This window comes from Phragmites australis, chromosome 13, assembly GCF_958298935.1.
Source record: "Phragmites australis chromosome 13, lpPhrAust1.1, whole genome shotgun sequence".
In the NCBI taxonomy this organism is placed as follows: Eukaryota; Viridiplantae; Streptophyta; class Magnoliopsida; order Poales; family Poaceae; genus Phragmites; species Phragmites australis.
The window spans coordinates 28,146,888-28,164,765 of NC_084933.1; the positions used below are offsets into that span (position 1 = coordinate 28,146,888).

At 49.3% G+C, this 17,878-nt stretch overlaps 3 protein-coding genes and 1 non-coding gene across 6 annotated transcripts; 1 reads left to right on the forward strand and 3 right to left on the reverse strand.

Annotated features, from left to right (window-relative positions):
* Positions 1-3,308: 3,308 nt before the first annotated feature.
* TRNAY-GUA (transfer RNA tyrosine (anticodon GUA)) lies at positions 3,309-3,394 on the reverse strand. The gene is given in 2 exon segments: positions 3,309-3,344; positions 3,358-3,394. It is a non-coding gene; the product is annotated as a tRNA-Tyr (tRNA).
* A 1,659-nt stretch (positions 3,395-5,053) lies between these two features.
* LOC133889161 (gamma-soluble NSF attachment protein-like) lies at positions 5,054-9,165 on the reverse strand. The gene is made up of 9 exons (XM_062329631.1): positions 9,011-9,165; positions 7,781-7,848; positions 7,600-7,684; positions 7,352-7,510; positions 7,144-7,281; positions 6,646-6,724; positions 6,359-6,438; positions 6,080-6,209; positions 5,054-5,542 (listed from the first exon to the last, which is right to left on the reverse strand). Exons 1-9 carry the CDS (start codon positions 9,058-9,060, stop codon positions 5,441-5,443), a joined length of 891 nt encoding a protein of 296 aa, XP_062185615.1. The 5' UTR covers positions 9,061-9,165; the 3' UTR covers positions 5,054-5,440.
* A 2,228-nt stretch (positions 9,166-11,393) lies between these two features.
* On the forward strand, positions 11,394-13,085 carry LOC133889279 (transcription factor PIF1-like). 3 transcript variants are annotated; one of them, XM_062329788.1, is made up of 7 exons: positions 11,394-11,606; positions 11,755-11,865; positions 11,950-12,015; positions 12,095-12,160; positions 12,255-12,275; positions 12,361-12,615; positions 12,839-13,085. In XM_062329788.1, exons 2-7 carry the CDS (start codon positions 11,782-11,784, stop codon positions 12,914-12,916), a joined length of 570 nt encoding a protein of 189 aa, XP_062185772.1. In that variant the 5' UTR covers positions 11,394-11,606; positions 11,755-11,781; the 3' UTR covers positions 12,917-13,085. The 3 variants fall into 3 exon arrangements, with proteins under 3 accessions (XP_062185772.1, XP_062185774.1, XP_062185773.1); XM_062329790.1 differs by lacking the exon at positions 12,839-13,085 and adding an exon at positions 12,741-12,814; XM_062329789.1 differs by lacking the exon at positions 12,255-12,275.
* Positions 13,086-13,196: 111 nt separating this feature from the next.
* Positions 13,197-17,664, reverse strand: LOC133889278 (LRR receptor-like serine/threonine-protein kinase FLS2). Its single transcript, XM_062329787.1, has 2 exons — positions 14,345-17,664; positions 13,197-14,230 (listed from the first exon to the last, which is right to left on the reverse strand). The coding sequence occupies exons 1-2, from the start codon at positions 17,643-17,645 to the stop codon at positions 13,884-13,886; spliced, it is 3,648 nt and encodes a 1,215-aa protein (XP_062185771.1). The 5' UTR covers positions 17,646-17,664; the 3' UTR covers positions 13,197-13,883.
* Between the last annotated feature and the right edge of the window lie 214 nt (positions 17,665-17,878).

Below are 17,878 nucleotides of genomic sequence, written 5' to 3' on the forward strand. Positions count from 1 at the left end.
GAGAGCGACAAGGAGCTGCTTATGCCGGCATTGGACCATCTCACGGCGTGGTGCTATGACTTCCAACCAAACTCTATCACCCAGTCGGACATGGTGGAGTTGTAAAGTGTGGGTCTCAGCTTGGTCTGCTTCTGTGTATATGTGGTCCTTATGGCCAGGTCAGCTCGTGCTATGTCAGCCTGTGCTAGCTTTTGTGCTCGATCTGTGCTTCTGGTGTCCTTGTTTCTGAGCTCGCTGCAGCTTCAGAAGGTGGTAGAGTGCTGGGCTCTTGAATCTGTAACGGCATGGTGCCTTTGTGTGGTGGTAGAGTGCCTAGTTGGGTTGGTTTGCGTCTGTAATCTTATTCTGCTGCTTGTGGGGTGTTCTTCACCTAGCCCAAGGGAAAGATCTCATATGGACTCAGCCTTAGTGCAACTCTCATCAAATCTGAAGGTTCAGAACAATGTCAGGATGCATTTTTTTGCCTTGGGGCGCTGACTGGGAGAAGAAGGCTGAAAGGCTTTGGAGAGCTAATTTTGGTTTGCAGTGGTTCCCTAACTTCATTCGTCCATGTTGTTTGGCTATTTTGGTGGAGCTGCTGACTCTCGTTTTCCTCCCTAGCAGTTTAGCTGTTATGGTGAAGTCTGGAGACTTCTTCTTCTCTGTTATGTTTAGCAGTTTAGCTGCTCTATCTTTAGCTGAGGCTTGTATGTTGGCTGCTCTTAGTTTCTTTATTTACTGCTGGCCTAGCTTCCTGTTATCTGTCCTGGCTGTTATCATGTACGCTGGCGTCCCAGCTCCTTTCTTTTTTCTTCTTTTTTGTTTTGGTTGTGGATGTTGTTGTTTGTTCGTACTTTTATTGGTTTTCAATAGAAGCTGAGTTATTCTCGTGTCAAAAAAAACAAACCTAACACTGATGTTGGCGAGCTCAAGTAGGCTGAAGACCACCGGAGAGGAGGACGACATAGGCACAGTGCACTTCCCAAAGTTGCTGCAAACTCTTCACTGCCAATTCTCAGATCCAGCTCTTATCAAACCAACTCCTGCACACCGGTGACGTGATGAGATCTTTCAGGGGCCTAACTCTACACGAACATACTAAACACAGAGACATACACACACACACACACGTATTAGCATCCGCAAAAGCACCGAGAAAAAAAAACAAATCACGCTGACGGATCGACAGCGATACCCGGCCGAACTCCAAACAATAGCCCCGTCACTTGGCCGACACCACCCGCCGCCGAGCCGCCCAGCCCGCAAGCCTGCGACACGTAGCAGGCCCGCACGGGACCGTGTCCCGCCCGCGCGCCAAAGCCGCCGAGCGAGACGTGTCGCGCCGCGCCGCCACAACGACGAGCCGACCCCGCACACAGCCGCATACTCGTCCGCGTCGCACCCACGCATAGAAGCCCAGCGCGACTAACAAGGGAGGCGCAAACTCGGTGGAGTAGGTAGGAAGGAGAACCCGACACACGCACCAGTGGCAACCGTGGCGAGCCCACAGCGACGACGACAAGCAGAGACGACCGAATAAACTTAGGGCAACATTTCCTCCCTACTGGGGGCGCTTGCTATATGGCGGGTTTAGCTGCTGTTATATGGGCTATTTGGACAATGAGAAATAGGGTAGTTTTTGACAAAAAGCAGGTTAGATCTCCTACTGAGATTGTGTGTTCTACTTGCTCTTTTCTTCGGTATTGGGCAGGTCTCCTCCACGGTCAGCACAGAGACTCCCTGGAAGCTGGAGCTCAGACGCTGCAAGAAGCAGCTCTCCTCTTCCATCCCAAGAAACAAGCTGAAGGCACGATGATGCTCGCCAAAGGCCAAGGAGCTGATGGTGTTCCAAGCTGAAGCTATCATCGTTGGAGTGCGGTTGCAGTTTTTAGTGCTGTTGGCACTCGGTCCGGAGATGGTTTTTGTATCTGAACTTGGCGTGGTAGTTACCGGTCTAATAGGTTAGGAGTCGTTATGCTTGGATTGTGGTTTCTAGTCTTGGACATGCGGTCCATTTTGGCGAATCGGCAGCCCTCGGTGCTGCTCCTCAGGCGTCAGATGCATAGATCCTGCATTTTGCGCACGCTTTTGTTGTAAATATTGCGAACTGATTGATGGGGATGGTTGTAATTTCGTTATATTTGTGTAATGAAATCAGGGGTACGCCCGTTCTGGAAAAGGAGGAAGACTAAGTGGCCGGCCCTCTCCACCCTCCCTCTAACGAGCTCGCTAAGGAAGGAGGAGGGAGGGAGGCTGATCTTGAAGACTTTTTTCCGCTGCTCTCAACTGTAGCAGGGTAAGCAAAACTCAAATGGAAGACACTCTTTTACTTTTATCTCTGTTTTGACTTATCTGATATCTCTGAAGTACAGTCGTATTATCTGATAACAACTTGACGCGTTACTCTGTCTTTTCTCAGGCCTGAGTCCGAAGATTACGGCGAAAGCCTATTAGTATTCTGAGAAATGGTGATTGTATCGTAAATAAAGAAGGATACGGAGACATCAGAGCAGTAGTGTTTTCAGAGATGATATAGTTCCATACGTAATTCTTGTACTGCAAACAGTTTGCTATTGAGATGCATGCAATTATTCACAAGAAATGTCAAATACAACCTATTAGCAAGAAATGACAAATTACAATCTTCGGCTATTGTCCAACCCGATACATATATCTACAAGATTCTGCACTGCTTACTCTTGTATAGTTGTATTTGCCGTCCACGTAGTTAAAGAAAAAAGGAAAAGGGTGGAGACATTCGGTTGTTTTGATCGAGTTGGTGTTTCTACGGATCTAGCGTGTCCAAAGTCGTAATACATTAGTACATTATACTTTCTTCCACCCTTGTCCAACCTGATATATTTTCAAGCTGCAAAAGAGAACCTGATACATTACTACGGCACTGTGCACTGGACTGCGTAAGTATTTGCCGTCCAGATCGTAGAACGACTTGCTATGGTCAGTGAGCCGATCTCAAGTCTGCATCGCACCACGGGTTTAAACGGCGGCGGCGGCGGCGGCCGTCTTTCTTTATCAAGGGCGGGTCGTGGTGCCGGCAACCGTGAGCGTGTAATTGCCGGCCGCCGAGGGCCGAGACAGCGCGTGAACGGTGCAACATCCTGAAGGGCGGCGGCGCAACCCCTGGCTAGCACTAGACGGTGGAAGACACTCCATCTTAGTCTCCGTGCAGTTTTCTTTCTTCATTTTATACGGACATTACCAAGTCGCTGGAAAAATATTTATCAAAGTTGTTTTTCTTTTCTCGGTCACGAAATCGTGTAGTTAAAGAAAAAAGGAAAAGGGTGGAGACAAAAAAACAAAAACAATTATCCGACCTGCCGGATTCGAACCAGCGACCTAAGGATTAATCTGCAACGACTACAGTCCTCCGCTCTACCAACTGAGCTAAGGTCGGTTTCTGGCTTCTATTTATCTAATATTACTTCTTATTATCGACAGATATACAGCACTGCAGGTAGCTGAGGTAAGTTTGATAAGTAATATCCATTGTCATATTTCACTGTTTATATCCCGGCGTATACATTAACTTCGAGTCAGTGGATGTCGTTTTGTAGAGTAAGAGAAGTACGTGCTGTCACATTATTATAGCCATCTAAACACCGGCACATAACGACGTGCATCAATCAAACAACCAACGTGTCATCGTCGTGACATCGTCATATACAAAGCTGTAGGATTTGCGCGCGGTCGGGCTGTGCCGGACGCATTCGCGCAGGCTGTAGGCAGGGGCGAATTTTGAGCCCAAATGATCGTGGTGCTACTTCATTATACATCTAATAACAATATAAATTCATATGATCAATATAATTAAGCAAATTACTAATAAAGTTTTTTCTTCTCTATGGCACCCTAAATCAACTTAGCTTCGCCCCCGGCCGTAGGAAAAAGCTCTGGCTCTAGTCCTCCCCAGAGGACCTCCTCCCTTTTATCTCGCCCTCCAATTTGTGTTTTGAGATTCATGCGAAACATCGGGTTAGCAGGCTGTACGTGCGGAGGGCGAGGCCGAGCCGGCCGGCGCCGCCACGGACCAAGGCCTACCCGCACGGCAGACGGCAGGCGGCCATCGTGCGCCCGCGACGCGCGGCGAAGGTGTAAGCGGCCGTGAACATGAGCGCGCAGCTAGCCCGGCCGGGAAGCCGACGCATCGACACGTGAGGACGCGCTGGGTCCCGGACTCCCTCCCGGCCGCTTGGGGGGCGCCCGCAACGCAGCGGCGCCACCGCCATTGTTTGACGCCTTCACATCGCAGCACCACCTCTTCCTGACACAAGGGCACCCGTTCCCGTCTTCCCGACAACCAACACGTACTACAACAATGGCGAAGCGTCTGGCTGTTGCTCTCCTGCCGGTGGCGGCGCTCCTGCTGCTCGTCCCTAGCGACGGCAGGGAGCTGAAAGAGAGAGGTGCGGCATCCGGTGGTGCTAGCGGCGAGGTGTCGCAGCTGCCCACCCTGCCGCTGATCCCTCCCGTTGGTTCGGTGCTGCCGCTCCCGCCCGTTGTCCCTGGGCTCCCTCCTGCTCGCAAGTCCAACAAGTCTCCATGAGGCATGCTAAGCATGGATGCAGCTCTGAGCTCCGCCTGCTCACGAGCCGAAACAAGTTTTCATGTTCATGTCATGTGCTGATGTACAGGCATGCAGCTCCAGCTTTTCTCGTCGTTCTAGCTTCTTTTTGTGCGGTGTTGTAACAAAACTAAGCGTCAGAGTTTGTACTTTGTAGCTTTGTTAGGTTAATCAGATCTTGTACCTGGTACTGTGTCGTGGGCGTTTCGTGTTGATATCCATGCACCTTAAATTAGTCTGTACTGCTCTGTGTTTTTCATCGATCCGTTATTGCGTTGGAACCACAAAGCAAATATCTGTCAACGTGAATGGTTTCTTGGGTAGACATATATCGACATACAAGTAACAAAGATCCTTTCTGTCAAAGCTCTATTTATTTTTGCTGTCAATGCTTAAGGGTCTATTGTGAACGCAGGAACTTCATATGAAACAGTTCAAACAGTACCATAATCCATTCCTGCAGGATGGACATATCAATAGTGCTCTTACGTGTAGGTAAATTACCACATCGTCTACATTAATGGTACAACATGTAACATAACTGACAAATTGTCATGCTGGACAGGTACAAATCATTCAGAGCTGTGGAATTCGTTTGTGCTTCTACAACATGTACATCATGCTGAACTTGTGCAAATCATACAGCACAGGCAAGATAGACACCAATAAAAAATCAATACCACCAAACCAGTACAAATGTAGGGCAACAACAGAATTGAACGTGGCAAATTTCATAATACAGATGCCGCCCACAAGTTTTAGTATGTAATTCACGTTACTTTTTTTTTACAACTGTTCCAATTCATCCATGGATTACTATGAGTGTCCTTCAAATCCTCACTTGTTTGCTCTCTGCATCGTTTCCTGGGGAATTCGGTGCTAAGTTAGGTCATCCTCGTCCAAGGATTCCTCGCCGTCATCAGCTGCTTTCTTGATGGCCTGCAGATCACCTGTCGGTAGTTTCCTTGCAAGCCTAATTACCTGCAGTGATGTACAGAACCGAACATTAGCATGAATCCCGAGTGAAAGGCAGGTACTAATCAAGTAAACAATCAGCCATCGAAACACTCCATGAGATAGAATGCAAACTGTCTAGAATCTAGACTATGGAATAATCGATGATCATGTTGTAAGAGAAGTGATAATGGAATAAAATTAGACATTCTTTGCACGCATCTATTCTGATGAATTATAAGGCGTCATGCATATAACTGGTGCAGCAGTAAACATCAGGAATGGAAAGACAACCTTGCACAGCAAAAAAAGAAAAAGAAAAGTTGTACGTGCTCTTACTTAGGACCTAGATGATACAGCATGGCATCAATAGATTCAATGCTTACTTTCTATGTACAAGGAGAATTGAAATAACAGGGTCAACCAAAGATTTCTCAGCTCCTAGTTCACCATTTATGCACATGCAGCACCAGATGGCAGCTTTTGATATAATCATTTTAACACTAGAGATAGCCAATATAATTCAGCAATGCAGGGCCTTGAAAGAGAAAATCAGAAGATTACCACATGGTCGAGGTGATTGAAGATGCTTGATTGAGCAACACGTTTGATTTCTTCAGCATCACCTTCCTCATATGCAGACAATAGTTTCATCGCACATCGATTCTGGTCACTGTTGAGGAAGGCTTGAACCCTGCAATGTGGCAGCAATGGAAAATGATGACAATATGTTTTTTGCAGCAGTAAACATCAGCAATGGAAAACCAAACACTTAGCACATAGCACAAATATGTTATACTATATTTCATTAATGATAGTAACTGCCACCAATGTACAACTTACTCTGAGCAGTCATTGTAGCATTTCTGAGCTTGCTGAAAATCATGGGCGAAAAGGTAGATAATGATTGCACTCAGATAAGCCTGAATACACGAAACAACTTTGAATCAGATTACTACTACTACCTTATTATAATGTAAAATAAATTTGATTTCACAATCTTTCTACCCTATCTAATAAGTATGATGTTATAAGATGTAAAAGTCTCAGCTCCGTTGCACAATGTTTCTACCCTATCTAATAAGTATGAAGTCTCTGAACAATTAAGTACATTTCAGTGAAAACATTACCTTGCATTGGCTGTTACTGGCATTGCATTTATCAGCAGCTGCACCAAGTCTTAAAAAGAATGCTGCAGCATCCGAATACCTGTCATAGATAGCCAAAGACAGGGAAAAATGTAAGATTATGTGTATAACATTACTAGCATTGCTAAATGATACACATGCTTAAATGTCAGTAAGATGTCGGATGAGAGGGTACGAGAAAAATGTGCAAGCCCCTATTGTTTCCCATAATTTGGTGCGATAAATATCAAGTCCTAGATGTTAGCTGCCGAGGACCAACTCTAGAAAGTGTGACATTGGGGCCTTAGTATTAGTTCAAGAACTTCTGCACTATCTTTCTTTGTCTAAAAGGCCGCTTACTTCAAATGTAAGAACAAAGATTAAAAACTTTCCAGATAAGAGTTCAAGGATAACATGCATGAGATGCCATACAGATGTAAAAGGACAGGCTAAAGTGCAAAATTATAATAGGCAGGCATTGAGCTGGCTGCGTATTCTTACTTCTCAAGCTTAATATACAAAGCTGCAGCAGCACGATACAAGTCAAAAGCCATCTGCTCCTTCCCATCCTCTTCAAGAACTGAGCAAGCCTCATCATACATTTTGGTAGCTTCTTCTGGAGCCTTTTCCTCCAAGGCACTGATTTCGTGATAGCATGTTTAGGAAATAAGCTTTCACAGTGTTCACATAATTAAACAATTGTCTGTACCTTGCACCCTTTCCAAGAGCATCAGACGCAGGTTGTGGTCTTCCACATTCACGATATAACTCTGAAGCTCTGCGATAAAAATCAGAAACTTCATTCCAGCGTGCAAGCTCCTTTGCTAAAGCAGCAGCAGATTCCATATGCTTAGCGGCATCCCATGGTCTATGAAACTAGTTAAGATTGCACTAGGTGATTGCTCATTGATGTGAGAAATGGAAACACCAAACTATAGAGAAATTTCCAAAGGATACGAGGAGATCATTTCTTGTCCTTTTGAAGCCTTCTCAAACGCATCTTTTGCTTTCTCATTGTCCTTTCTGAACCTATACGCAATTGCTTTAAAGAAGAAATGAAGTTCACTTATGTGCACCGCAGCCCACAGCAAAAAAAGCGCTAACAAGAAAATAAAAGATGGTAAGCAAGGTTACCGACCAGCTTGCTCATACAGGGAAGTAGCACTTTTCCAGTCAGCATTCCACCTTGTAAAGCTCAATTTTGTTCTGCAAAAAAGATATACTAAAAATTATTAAAGTTGTTCAAGGGAACATGCTTTACACTGAACCAATTATTAAGTCGATGGAGCATCATTCTGTAGGCAGCGCAATGATAAACTAACGACAGTAAAAACAGGAAATTTGAGCACATGTAGATGAAAACCTAAGTGACAATATCTAACCATATATAACCATTATACTGTCATGTAGATGAAAACAATGTCATCCTCAGAGCTCGTTAAAAAGTAATTGCTCTACTTTTTGGAAATTTTCTTGTGGCGAGGAGATGGCTTGAAAATTATAGTATGCCGGTCTAAACGGAACGCACCCGAGTATCCATCTTGAACAAACTAATAAATCTTGGAGGGGCAAGGATCAACAAGAGGCTAGCCTTTATGCAAGGCAAGGTGCTCTTGTTTATCGTGTACCATTAGAGGGAAACAAGCACACAATGAGCCAAGCTAAAAGGTCTGGATGTCACAAACTTGCAGCTATTCAGTTGATTTGGTATGTGTCCACTCATCTCTGCAGAGATTTTAAAAGTTAATGCAATATGATGCAGGAGGGTCTCCCAGGATTTCCCCTACAACATGGATACAAACAAAATTGCGCCGGAGCAAACAGCCACATTTCTTGCCTTCTCCTGCAAATTTGGCATGTCCATGAAATAGCTCGACCAAATTTGCATAAAACCAAGTTAAACTACGGGAATTGATGAGCCCTTTGACAAGAATCCAGAAATAGCTCAGAGAGCCCTCAAACTCCAACATTTGGGGCAAGTCAGCCATGTCCTCGAAAACCTACTCCTCGAAGTTTATCTCTATCAACCATTTGGAGATCTGAAATATCTGAAAACCAGCGCCATGGCTTCGCACAAAGAACTCTAGCTCCATCTAACAGGAGGACTAGATCCAGGATCTTCCGGCCCTTGATCCAAAAAATTCCCAGGGTCGAGAAGCTATCTCACGGGAACTTTTGACACAATCGGTTGGAGAACTACGAATCACTAAATTCCAATTCGAAATAGCAAGCCTCGAATAGGCCCCGTTCTTGGCCTAAAGGGCATGGAGTTCCCTTTTGCATAACAGCGATCTAAAGGCTCGTGGATCAAGAGAGCAGGCGAACTCAACGGAAATTACAGATGATATAAGAGAGGCGTAGAGCTCACAGTTTGTCGGCTTTGGTCATGAGCTTGTCGGGGTCGGAAGAGCTCGCCATGATCGAGACCACCACACCTCCTCTCCTCCGCTCCGCTGCCCAGATTCTCACGACTGCTGCCTCTGCTGAGGCAAGCAGTCGAGCTGGGACGGCTGCCTTTCGCTGGGTGAGATCCGCATCCTCTTTGCGATTCGTGCTGGGTCAGTCCTTTCCATCACATCGCCATCACGCACTTGGACCCTAGAGAGCAGAGACCACCCGTCCAGCCCATGTATCCAAGAGCGCCGGGCTCACAGCAACGACGGAGTCCATGAGATCCCTTACGCGCGGGCCACGACATTAACTCTGGCCCGTTATGTCTCTCGGCCCACCTTTCGAACACAATGCTTTCGGGACATATTTTATTTTTTGTTTTCAATATTTACAAAACTAGACAACTGTTTAAAAATATTACAAGAGTAACCTTTTCTCACCCGTTGGAAATACGACAACAATGTATCGTTCATCTAACAGACGATAAGATGAGTGACACGCCAGCATTGGAGCCGCCTAACGTGGCATAAAAATGTCACTTGTTGGATGGGCCACAGCTGTTGTCGTCCAATCAAAGAGCGACATCTTGAACCAACAGGTGACACATTGCTAGGGCTTTCTGCCTGCTAAGCTTTTTAAATACCAATAACTATATTCACTACATTTATAGCAATAAAATATAAATAAACATATATTTAAAGCTACTCTACCAACCTACGTGTAACTGTGGAATAATACTTAAAAAGTAGGCCCAATACGGTCACGCGCGCCTGGCGTCCAGCTGTCCACCACCCACCCCGGAGCCCACGCCGCAGTTTCACATTATCACATCGCCTGCGCCGAGCAGGATGCACGCGCACGAGTCCAGCATCAAACAAACCCGGCCGATCGCGATGTCGCAAGTCGCGTCGGTTTCAGCCTCCAGGATTCCACGAGTCGCGGCGGCGGCTCTGCACGACTAGCCCGCCCGGTAACCTGCCTTGCCCATGCATGCGGTGGCACGCGGATTCCCAGCCCACAGATCCGACGGGCGAGGTGGTGACCGGTGATGTCAGTGACTCGGTGGTCGCCGGACCTCAGGCAGGCCGCAGGCGGGCACCGGCACGCACAAATGCAGGATCTGACGATGAGATCACGCGTTCTGACCGAGGGGAGGGACCAAGCATGCGTCGACCTTTGCATGGGCGCCCTAGCAACCTAGCTACCTAGGCCTTATGTTATTCATCGCTGCCTGCATAGGGTTTTTTTAAATTTTTAACCCTTTTTAAACAGTCTGCATTACTAGCTATTATTAGCAGCGTTTTTAGATCAAAAGGATGTCTGAAAATCACAGTAAATTACCGTTTATACTAATTATTATTAGCAGTATTTTTTATTGGAGGAGACGAATGTGTATCCACACTCCATAAAATAGCTCCGCCACTATCTGCATATAGGTCAGGTCGGGTCGGGTTGGGTTACGAAAGCAGCGAGATGGAGGTGACTGCCTCCTTTGTCCCCTTCCTGCGCCTCGGCCTCGCCATGCCGCCGGCGTGCATGCATGGATGGGCGCGTCGTGGACGGCACCCTTTCCGTCCGTCTGGCGATGACATATCTGCACTGCTACAAGCCTACAACTCGACCCCCGAATGCTTTTCCACATGCTCGCTCGTGCGTCGCATCGCATCGCATCGCGTGTTCTGCGGGGGATGGTGCGTGAGCGGAGAGGAATGGGTCGACGTCGAACCGCCGGGGTGGGGAGGAGACTGGGCTTTTTGTTGGTTGCGTCTTGCTTCGCCATCCTGCACTGCTTATGGTTCCGAGAGGGTCTTTTCAGAAACCGCGCATGGGCTGCTGGTCACGTTAGGTACAGACAGCTTCCTCATTTCTTATTTGCTTCTGTCGCTCATGATCCTTAGTGTATACAAAGATCGAACAGCCAATCAAAATGACTGAATAAGCGTGCTTGGATCTGTACTCCGTCAAGAACTAAAACGAATAGACCTTGAAACTCGGTCTAGCACAGATAATGATTTAGTCTGAACCTGATTTCTTCATGTAGCTTTTACTATGAAACCTATACCGAAGAAACCGCACGCTTCTGTACTTTGCAAAAGTAAAATGTTCAGACTTCAGGTTGAGGGACTCGTTGTTCGCACGTCAAGTTTGAGCCATTCCCTGGTAAGTTAGGTCAAATGATTGGCCAACTGGGCATTCCACAAAATGACAAAACCGTAAACATGCTTCCGTCAGAAAGTCGGGCACATGTTGTGGACGACACAATCCAAACAAGAAATTCCACGGCCGGTGAAAGATAAGGATAAATACAGTACAGTAGCATCACTCACTCAGTCTTGCCATGACGCAACAGCTTATAGAAATCAGATGCCATAAATACTATCCCGAGCTAAAGGTTGGTGGGTCGAAGAGGCCATCAGGTCGTCGAGAAAGCTCCCAGACTCGCCAATTCTTGGCTAGCATAGCTAGGGCGGGACCATTTAGGCACTGCAACTTTGCAAGTATCAACTCATAAGAGTAGGGGAAACCATGGAGGGAGGAGCCAAGTAGAAGGCTGTTTGACATTGGGAAGAACGGTATGCATGCATGGCAAGGAGAAACATTGCTCATCTATTGCCGTTGTTTTTAGTCTACTTCATATGTTTCAGAAAGTTTTATCGTTGCTCTTGTTCAGAATTCAATTTTTGTCCCTTAAGATGCATTGGATATCTTTCTGCTTGGAAGGTGGAGGAGTACATCGATCAAGAACTGATGGAAGATGGCGGTGCTCCAAGAAGGTCTACTCCGCCTACTCGGAGAAGCAGATTAGCTGAGTTCCACAATTTCTCTGAAAGGGTAGGCTGACATCATGCATAGATCGATCACAAGAGATTTATCAGCATTTGGTGTTCTGTGATTTTTCATCTGAAACTTTTATAGAGGAGAAGGGATAGGATCAATGAGAAGCTCAAGGCACTGCAAGAGTTACTTCCGAATTGCACCAAGGTGATATATGTAGCATCTTTCACCATCACTTATGGAGCCTTAGCTTTGCCTTATCTCTGAAATGAACAACCTGTTTCAGACCGACAAAGTGTCCATGCTAGATGAAGCGATCGACTACCTGAAATCACTTCAGCTGCAACTTCAGGTACTGAATGGCATCGTATCATATGCACAAGTTGGTTGCTTTTCGTTATTTTTCTCTTCTGCGTCCTTTACTGTTTTTGTTTGCCACCATGCAGATCAGCAGATCTGCTGCTTGGGTTAGTCTTGATCTGAAGATATAAACTGTCATATGCAATTTATACATGCAAGTTCTTATTATAACACTGTCATGTTTACACACAGATGCTGGTCATGGGGAAGGGAATGGCACCAGTGGTGCCTCCTGAGCTGCAACAATACATGCACTACATCACAGCTGATCCTGCCCAGGTGCCTCCCTTGCGCCCCTCCCAGCCCCGGCCGTTTCAGATAACTCAAGCCAACCCGCAGCGACAGTCTAACGTCGAGTCAGACTTCTTGAGCCAGATGCAGAACTTGCACCCTTCTGAGCCACCTCAGAACTTCCTCAGGCCACCAAAATTACAACTTTATACACCGGTAAGCGATTCACACTTCAAGGGTGTCAGTCACTGTTAGCACAATTTCTTTATCTTCTCGATGTGCATATGAGGATGCTTGCTAGATTATTTCATGTATTTGAAATTTAAGTTTTAATCTGCTAGAACACGGATATACAGTTCAGGTGCTAAAACTGTCAGAGCTTTACTTGAACAATGCTAGCTACTCGTCATGGCTCATGAGAAGTTCTTCCCTGATTCAGGGGGGTAGCCTAGCTGGCACGAGTCATAACGGTGGGTGGATTTCTGAGAGGAGTTCCTCGTACAACTTTATGGAATGATCAATGATGTGCTCCTGATGATGAACTTTGATACCAGATACAGTCTTGTCTGAAGAGAGCTTTCAGTCTGGGACGTACAACATGGTTCTTCTCAGAGAGGTTCATGAATGTGTGGTTTACTAGCTAGTTGTGTTCTTGAATAAAAAGATGTGATGTTGCTTATTTGCTATCCGAATCTCACCCTTCAATTCCCCTTCATGTTAATGTAGCGAAGTACTGTCTGTCCATGTTTTCTGACAAGCAGAGGAACATGGCTACTTTTATCCATGTGCATCACAAGAATAGCATAATTGTAGGTTTAGAATACAATCACAAGTTTTAAACACACACAGTGCAAAAACCAAACTGGCATTTTCTCTGCATGCAATCTTAGAAGAGAGAGAAGAGTTCAGGGACATTCTTCTGCCCACCAATAAGCTGTTGCCAGGAATTCAAAAGACACATCTGCTTCTGAAAATTCACATTATTATGTTTGATGTGATCATCACTTTTGTTTGGATCCAAGGAGATGAATAATATACCCTTTCCCCCACAACTTGATCGAATCTTTCAGCTTCCATTCTTCTGCGGCTCTGCGGATGCAGGTATGTTGCAGCACTGAAAGTTGAGAGTCAAAAGCAGAAATTTTGGTACCACTTCAGGCCCATGCCATCAGGCTGTATGGCCAAGACTGATATCAGTAGACTATTCCGAGGAAAAATATCAGCATAGTTCGTAGCCTAGAATCTAGACCTCCGTACTGCTTAGTAGGCCCCAAAAAGTTTTAACTGATAAGCAGATTAACCCTACAATTTGTGCTCCTGAATACCAGCCAATCCATATGGCTTTGACATTCATGTGGAACAAGAGCAGCAATGATCATCTTTGTAACATCTCAAATTTTGCACCTTTCTAGTGTCAGGATACTAAAGATTCTTCCACATTTCGATGCATACATACACTTCAATTCGCATTTCTGCGGTAGGTCTTAGTCTTCTCTGCAGACCTTACTCATCTTCAGCAAGGATGAAAGCACGCTGTTCATGTCAGGCCTCTCTGCTGGCTCAAACGCGGCGCACGACAGGGCCAAGCTCAGCACGTCCGCCGCCGTGGACAGGTCGACCTCGGTGGCGACCTTCATGTCGGGGTCCAGGACGTCGAACACCCCATCGAGGCCCCTCGAGAGCGCGTTGTCGACGTACTGCTGCAGCGTCAGCGGCACGCCGTCCTCCTCGATCGCCCCGGTCGGCCGTCGCTTGGTGAAGAACTCTATCATCAGCACGCCGAAGCTGAACACGTCTGCCTTTGGCGAGACGGTCCGCATATACGCGAATTCTGCGTCATCGGATACAACGGAAACGCTTTTAGTACTAGACGTGCCAAGAACTTGACGAAATAGCTCCAAAAAGTTTTACTGCTGAAATGATGCTTGAGCTCCGTGTAAATTACCTGGTGCCATGTACCCGACGGTGCCCCGGAACGCCGACGACGTCGCCGACTGCGCCGCGGCGTCCGTCAGATGGACGCCCAGCATCCTCGCCGTGCCGAAGTCGCTGACGCGCGCCTCCCAGTCGCTGTCCAGGAGAACGTTCGACGGCTTGACGTCGCAGTGCACGATGGGAAAGTCGTACCCGGTGTGCAGGTACACTAGCCCGTGCGCCACCGAGATGCACACGCGCAGCCGCTCCCGGACCGTCCACCGCGGCGCGTCCCGTCCCTGGCCGTGTATCGCGGCGTCGAGGTCGCCGTTCTCCATGTACTCCAGGACCAGAGCCTTGATCTTTCCTGGCTCACACGCGTACCCGACCACACGAGCCAGGTTCTTGTGCTTCAGGCGGCTCAGCGTCGCGAGCTCGGTGACGAAGCACTTGTCGGACTTGACCGGGAACTGTTCCAGGTTGAGCCTCTTCACGGCGACCACCTTGCCGTCGGGCTCGACGAGCAGGCCCTTGTATACCGTGCTCAGGTTGCTGCTCCCCATGACGTTTCCTTCGTCGAACGAACCGGTGGCTGCCTCCAGCTCACTGTAAGTGAACTTCCTCAGCTCCGGCACGACAACGGTCTCCGAGAACCTGGCGGCGCCGTCAGAGCCCCCTCTCTTCTTCTTGTACCGCCGGTAGCTGATACACAAAATCGTCACAAGCAGCAACAGCAACAGCGAGGACAGCACCAACAGCACGACGAGGAACACGAGCCCTCTCCTCGAGAACCCCCGCTTCCCGGCGTGGTGGCAGGGCGCGAGGAGCTTCCAGCCGCAGAGCCCCCGATTTCCCTGCAGGCTCGACATGCTCAGGTTCCTGAACACGCCGGCGTCCGGCACGGGTCCCTCGAGGTCGTTCGACGAGAGGTTGAGAGCCCTCAGGCTTGTTAGGTTCGCCAGCGCCATCGGTATGGCCCCGGTAAACGCGTTCCTCGACACGTCCAGCGTCCGGATGTGCTTCAGTGCGCCGATGTTGGAAGGGATCTCCCCGTCGAGGTCGTTGCCAGAGATGTTGAGGTTTGTGAGAACGTCGAGCTGAGGAAAGAGGCCGGCCGGCAGGGATCCGGTGAGGTTATTGGCGGAGAGGTCGAGCGAGTCGAGGTTCTTGCACCCGGCGAGCGTCGCCGGGACCCCACCGGACAGCTGGTTGTTTGACAGGTCGATAGCCTGGATCATCGTGAGGCCGCCGATCTCCGGCAGTATCGGGCCCGTGAACATGTTGTTTGACAGGTTGAGGTACATCTGAAGGGTGCTCATCTTCGCGATCACAGCGCCGGGGATGACGCCGGTGAGGTGGTTGTGGGAGAGGTCAAGCGTGAGGAGCTGGTCGAGGCCGCCCAGCGCGGCGGGGACCGTGCCGTTCAGCGCGTTGTTCGACAGGTCAAGGAGGGAGAGCGACCGGAGGTTGGACACGGCATCGGGGATCGGGCCGACGAACCTGTTCGACGCGGCGCTGAGGATGGTGAGCTGCCGCAGCTCGAAGATCTGGTCGGGTAGCGCGCCGCCAAGATGGTTCTGCTGCAGGTCGAGCTCCTGAAGGGACGAAATGTTGGAGATGCTCGCCGGGACACGCCCGGCGAAGCGGTTCCTCCCGAGCTGCAGGCTGATGAGCTTCGTCAAGTTGCCGATCTCCTCCGGTATCGCCCCAGACAGAGCGTTCCCCTGCAGCTGCAGCAACCTGAGCTCACCGAGGCGGCCGACACGGGGGCTCAGGTCGCCAGTGAAGTTGTTCTCCGCCAGCGCTAGCGTCCGGAGGCTGCCGCAGTCGAACAGGTCCTCCGGTATGTCGCCGGACAGCTTGTTGTCGTGCAACGACAGGAACATAAGGCCCTGTAGCCGTCCAAGCCCGGCCGGCAAGGGCCCTGAGAACTCATTCAACGCCATGCTCGCGTTGGACAGCAACGTGCAGTTGGCGATGCTCGCCGGAATCTGACCGGAGAGCGAGCTGCTTTGAATGATTAATACTTGAAGATTCCGGAGCAACCCGATGTTCGCCGGAAGCGGGCCGGATAAGGAGTTGTAACTGAAGCTGAGGTATGTCAGGTTGACAAGATTTGTCAGGGACGCCGGCACCGTTCCAGTGAGCCTGTTGACGTGGAGCGTCAGTTTCTGAAGCGACCGTAGCTCGCCGAGCTCGGTCGGGATCGAGCCGGTGAGCTGGTTCGTCGACAGTCCGAGCACCAGCAACGACGTCAACCGGCCGAGCGAGCGGGGGATCTCCGATGAGAACGAGTTGTCGTTCAAGCGCAGCACCTTCAGGTTCGTGAGCTCCCCGAGCTCGCTGGGGATCCCGTTGGTGAACCGGTTGCTGTATATGTTTAGCGTGGTCAGGTTCTTGCAGCGGCCGAGATCCGGCGGGATGGCGCCGGAGAATCGGTTCCCAAACAACTGGAGAATGTTGAGTTTCGAGAAGTTGCCGATCTCCGGCGGGATCGAGCCGGAGAAATGATTGTCGCTGAGGTCCAACGTCTCCAGCTGCGTGAGCTTCGCGAAGGACGGCGGCAACTCGCCGTCAAGATTGTTGATGGAGGTCACAAGAATCTTGAGACTGGACAAATCACCAATGCAGTCAGGGACTGTGCCGGTGAGGTTGTTGGCCTCGACGCCGAACGCCCACATCGCCGAGCAGTTGCAGAGGCGGCTCGGCATGCCGCCGTGGAGCGTGTTGTTGCTGAGGTCCAGTATCTGCAGGCTCCTCAAGTCGCCGAGCTCAGGCGGGATGCCGCCAGTGAAGTTATTGTCGTAGAGGATGAGCTGTTCGAGCTCGCCGAGGCGGCCGAGCTGCGGCGGGATGGCACCGGCGAAGCGGTTCGACGTCAGGTCGAGGATCTGGAGCGTCGAGATGTTGCCGAGGAACGGCGTGAGCGTGCCCCGAAGCCAGGTCTCCAGGAGCTGGATGGACGTGATGTGGCCGGCGCCGTCGCACGCGACGCCAGTCCAGTTGCAGTGCCGCGGGAGGCCGCCGCCGCCGGCAGCATCGCCTGCTCCCACTGTCCAGTTGGACAGCGCGCCTTGTGGGTCGGCCGCAACGCCCTTCTTGAACGCCAGCAATGCTCCGAGCTGCACGGACACCGACGCTTCAGAGGAGGCGGCCGCCGCCGGCGCCGTCAAGAACAGCACTACTACTACTAGCGCTGCAACGACTGGTGGCAGTGGGATGCCACAAGTGCTCTTGAAGAATGCCATTTCACTTGCAAATCTACACCTTTCCATGCCACCATGTGACCAAACCTGAACTCCGAAGAGCAGATAAAGAAGAACCCGGAACATCGCATCGACCAAAGTCAATGCGCTTCCGAGCCGCGTCAACGCGTGACAGAAGAGGACAGTTTGACTCGAAATGTGGCGGGAAGGGTACAGGGACAGGACGATATGGGACCGTACGTTGTACGGACGAGCGCCACTTGCAACAACCAGATGCTACTGACCTCAACTCCTCACACTCGTATGGAAATTCAGATTTGGCTGCCGTGCCGACATGCGCGGTCCTAGCATGGAAAGAA

Bases quoted from the DNA above. Each gene is read 5' to 3' on its own strand.
- LOC133889161 (XM_062329631.1), bottom strand. From the start codon at position 9,060: ATGGCGAGCTCTTCCGACCCCGACAAGCTCATGACCAAAGCCGACAAA. The intron at 7,511-7,599 runs GTATCCTTTGGA...CTAGTTTCATAG, and splicing joins GGACAAGAAATGATCTCCTC to ACCATGGGATGCCGCTAAGC. The intron at 7,282-7,351 runs GTACAGACAATT...TCACGAAATCAG, and splicing joins GCTCTTGGAAAGGGTGCAAG to TGCCTTGGAGGAAAAGGCTC.
- LOC133889279 (XM_062329788.1), top strand. From the start codon at position 11,782: ATGGAAGATGGCGGTGCTCCAAGAAGGTCTACTCCGCCTACTCGGAGA. The intron at 11,866-11,949 runs GTAGGCTGACAT...AAACTTTTATAG, and splicing joins TCCACAATTTCTCTGAAAGG to AGGAGAAGGGATAGGATCAA. The intron at 12,161-12,254 runs GTACTGAATGGC...GCCACCATGCAG, and splicing joins CACTTCAGCTGCAACTTCAG to ATCAGCAGATCTGCTGCTTG.
- LOC133889278 (XM_062329787.1), bottom strand. From the start codon at position 17,645: ATGTTCCGGGTTCTTCTTTATCTGCTCTTCGGAGTTCAGGTTTGGTCA. The intron at 14,231-14,344 runs GTAATTTACACG...CCGATGACGCAG, and splicing joins CGTCGGGTACATGGCACCAG to AATTCGCGTATATGCGGACC.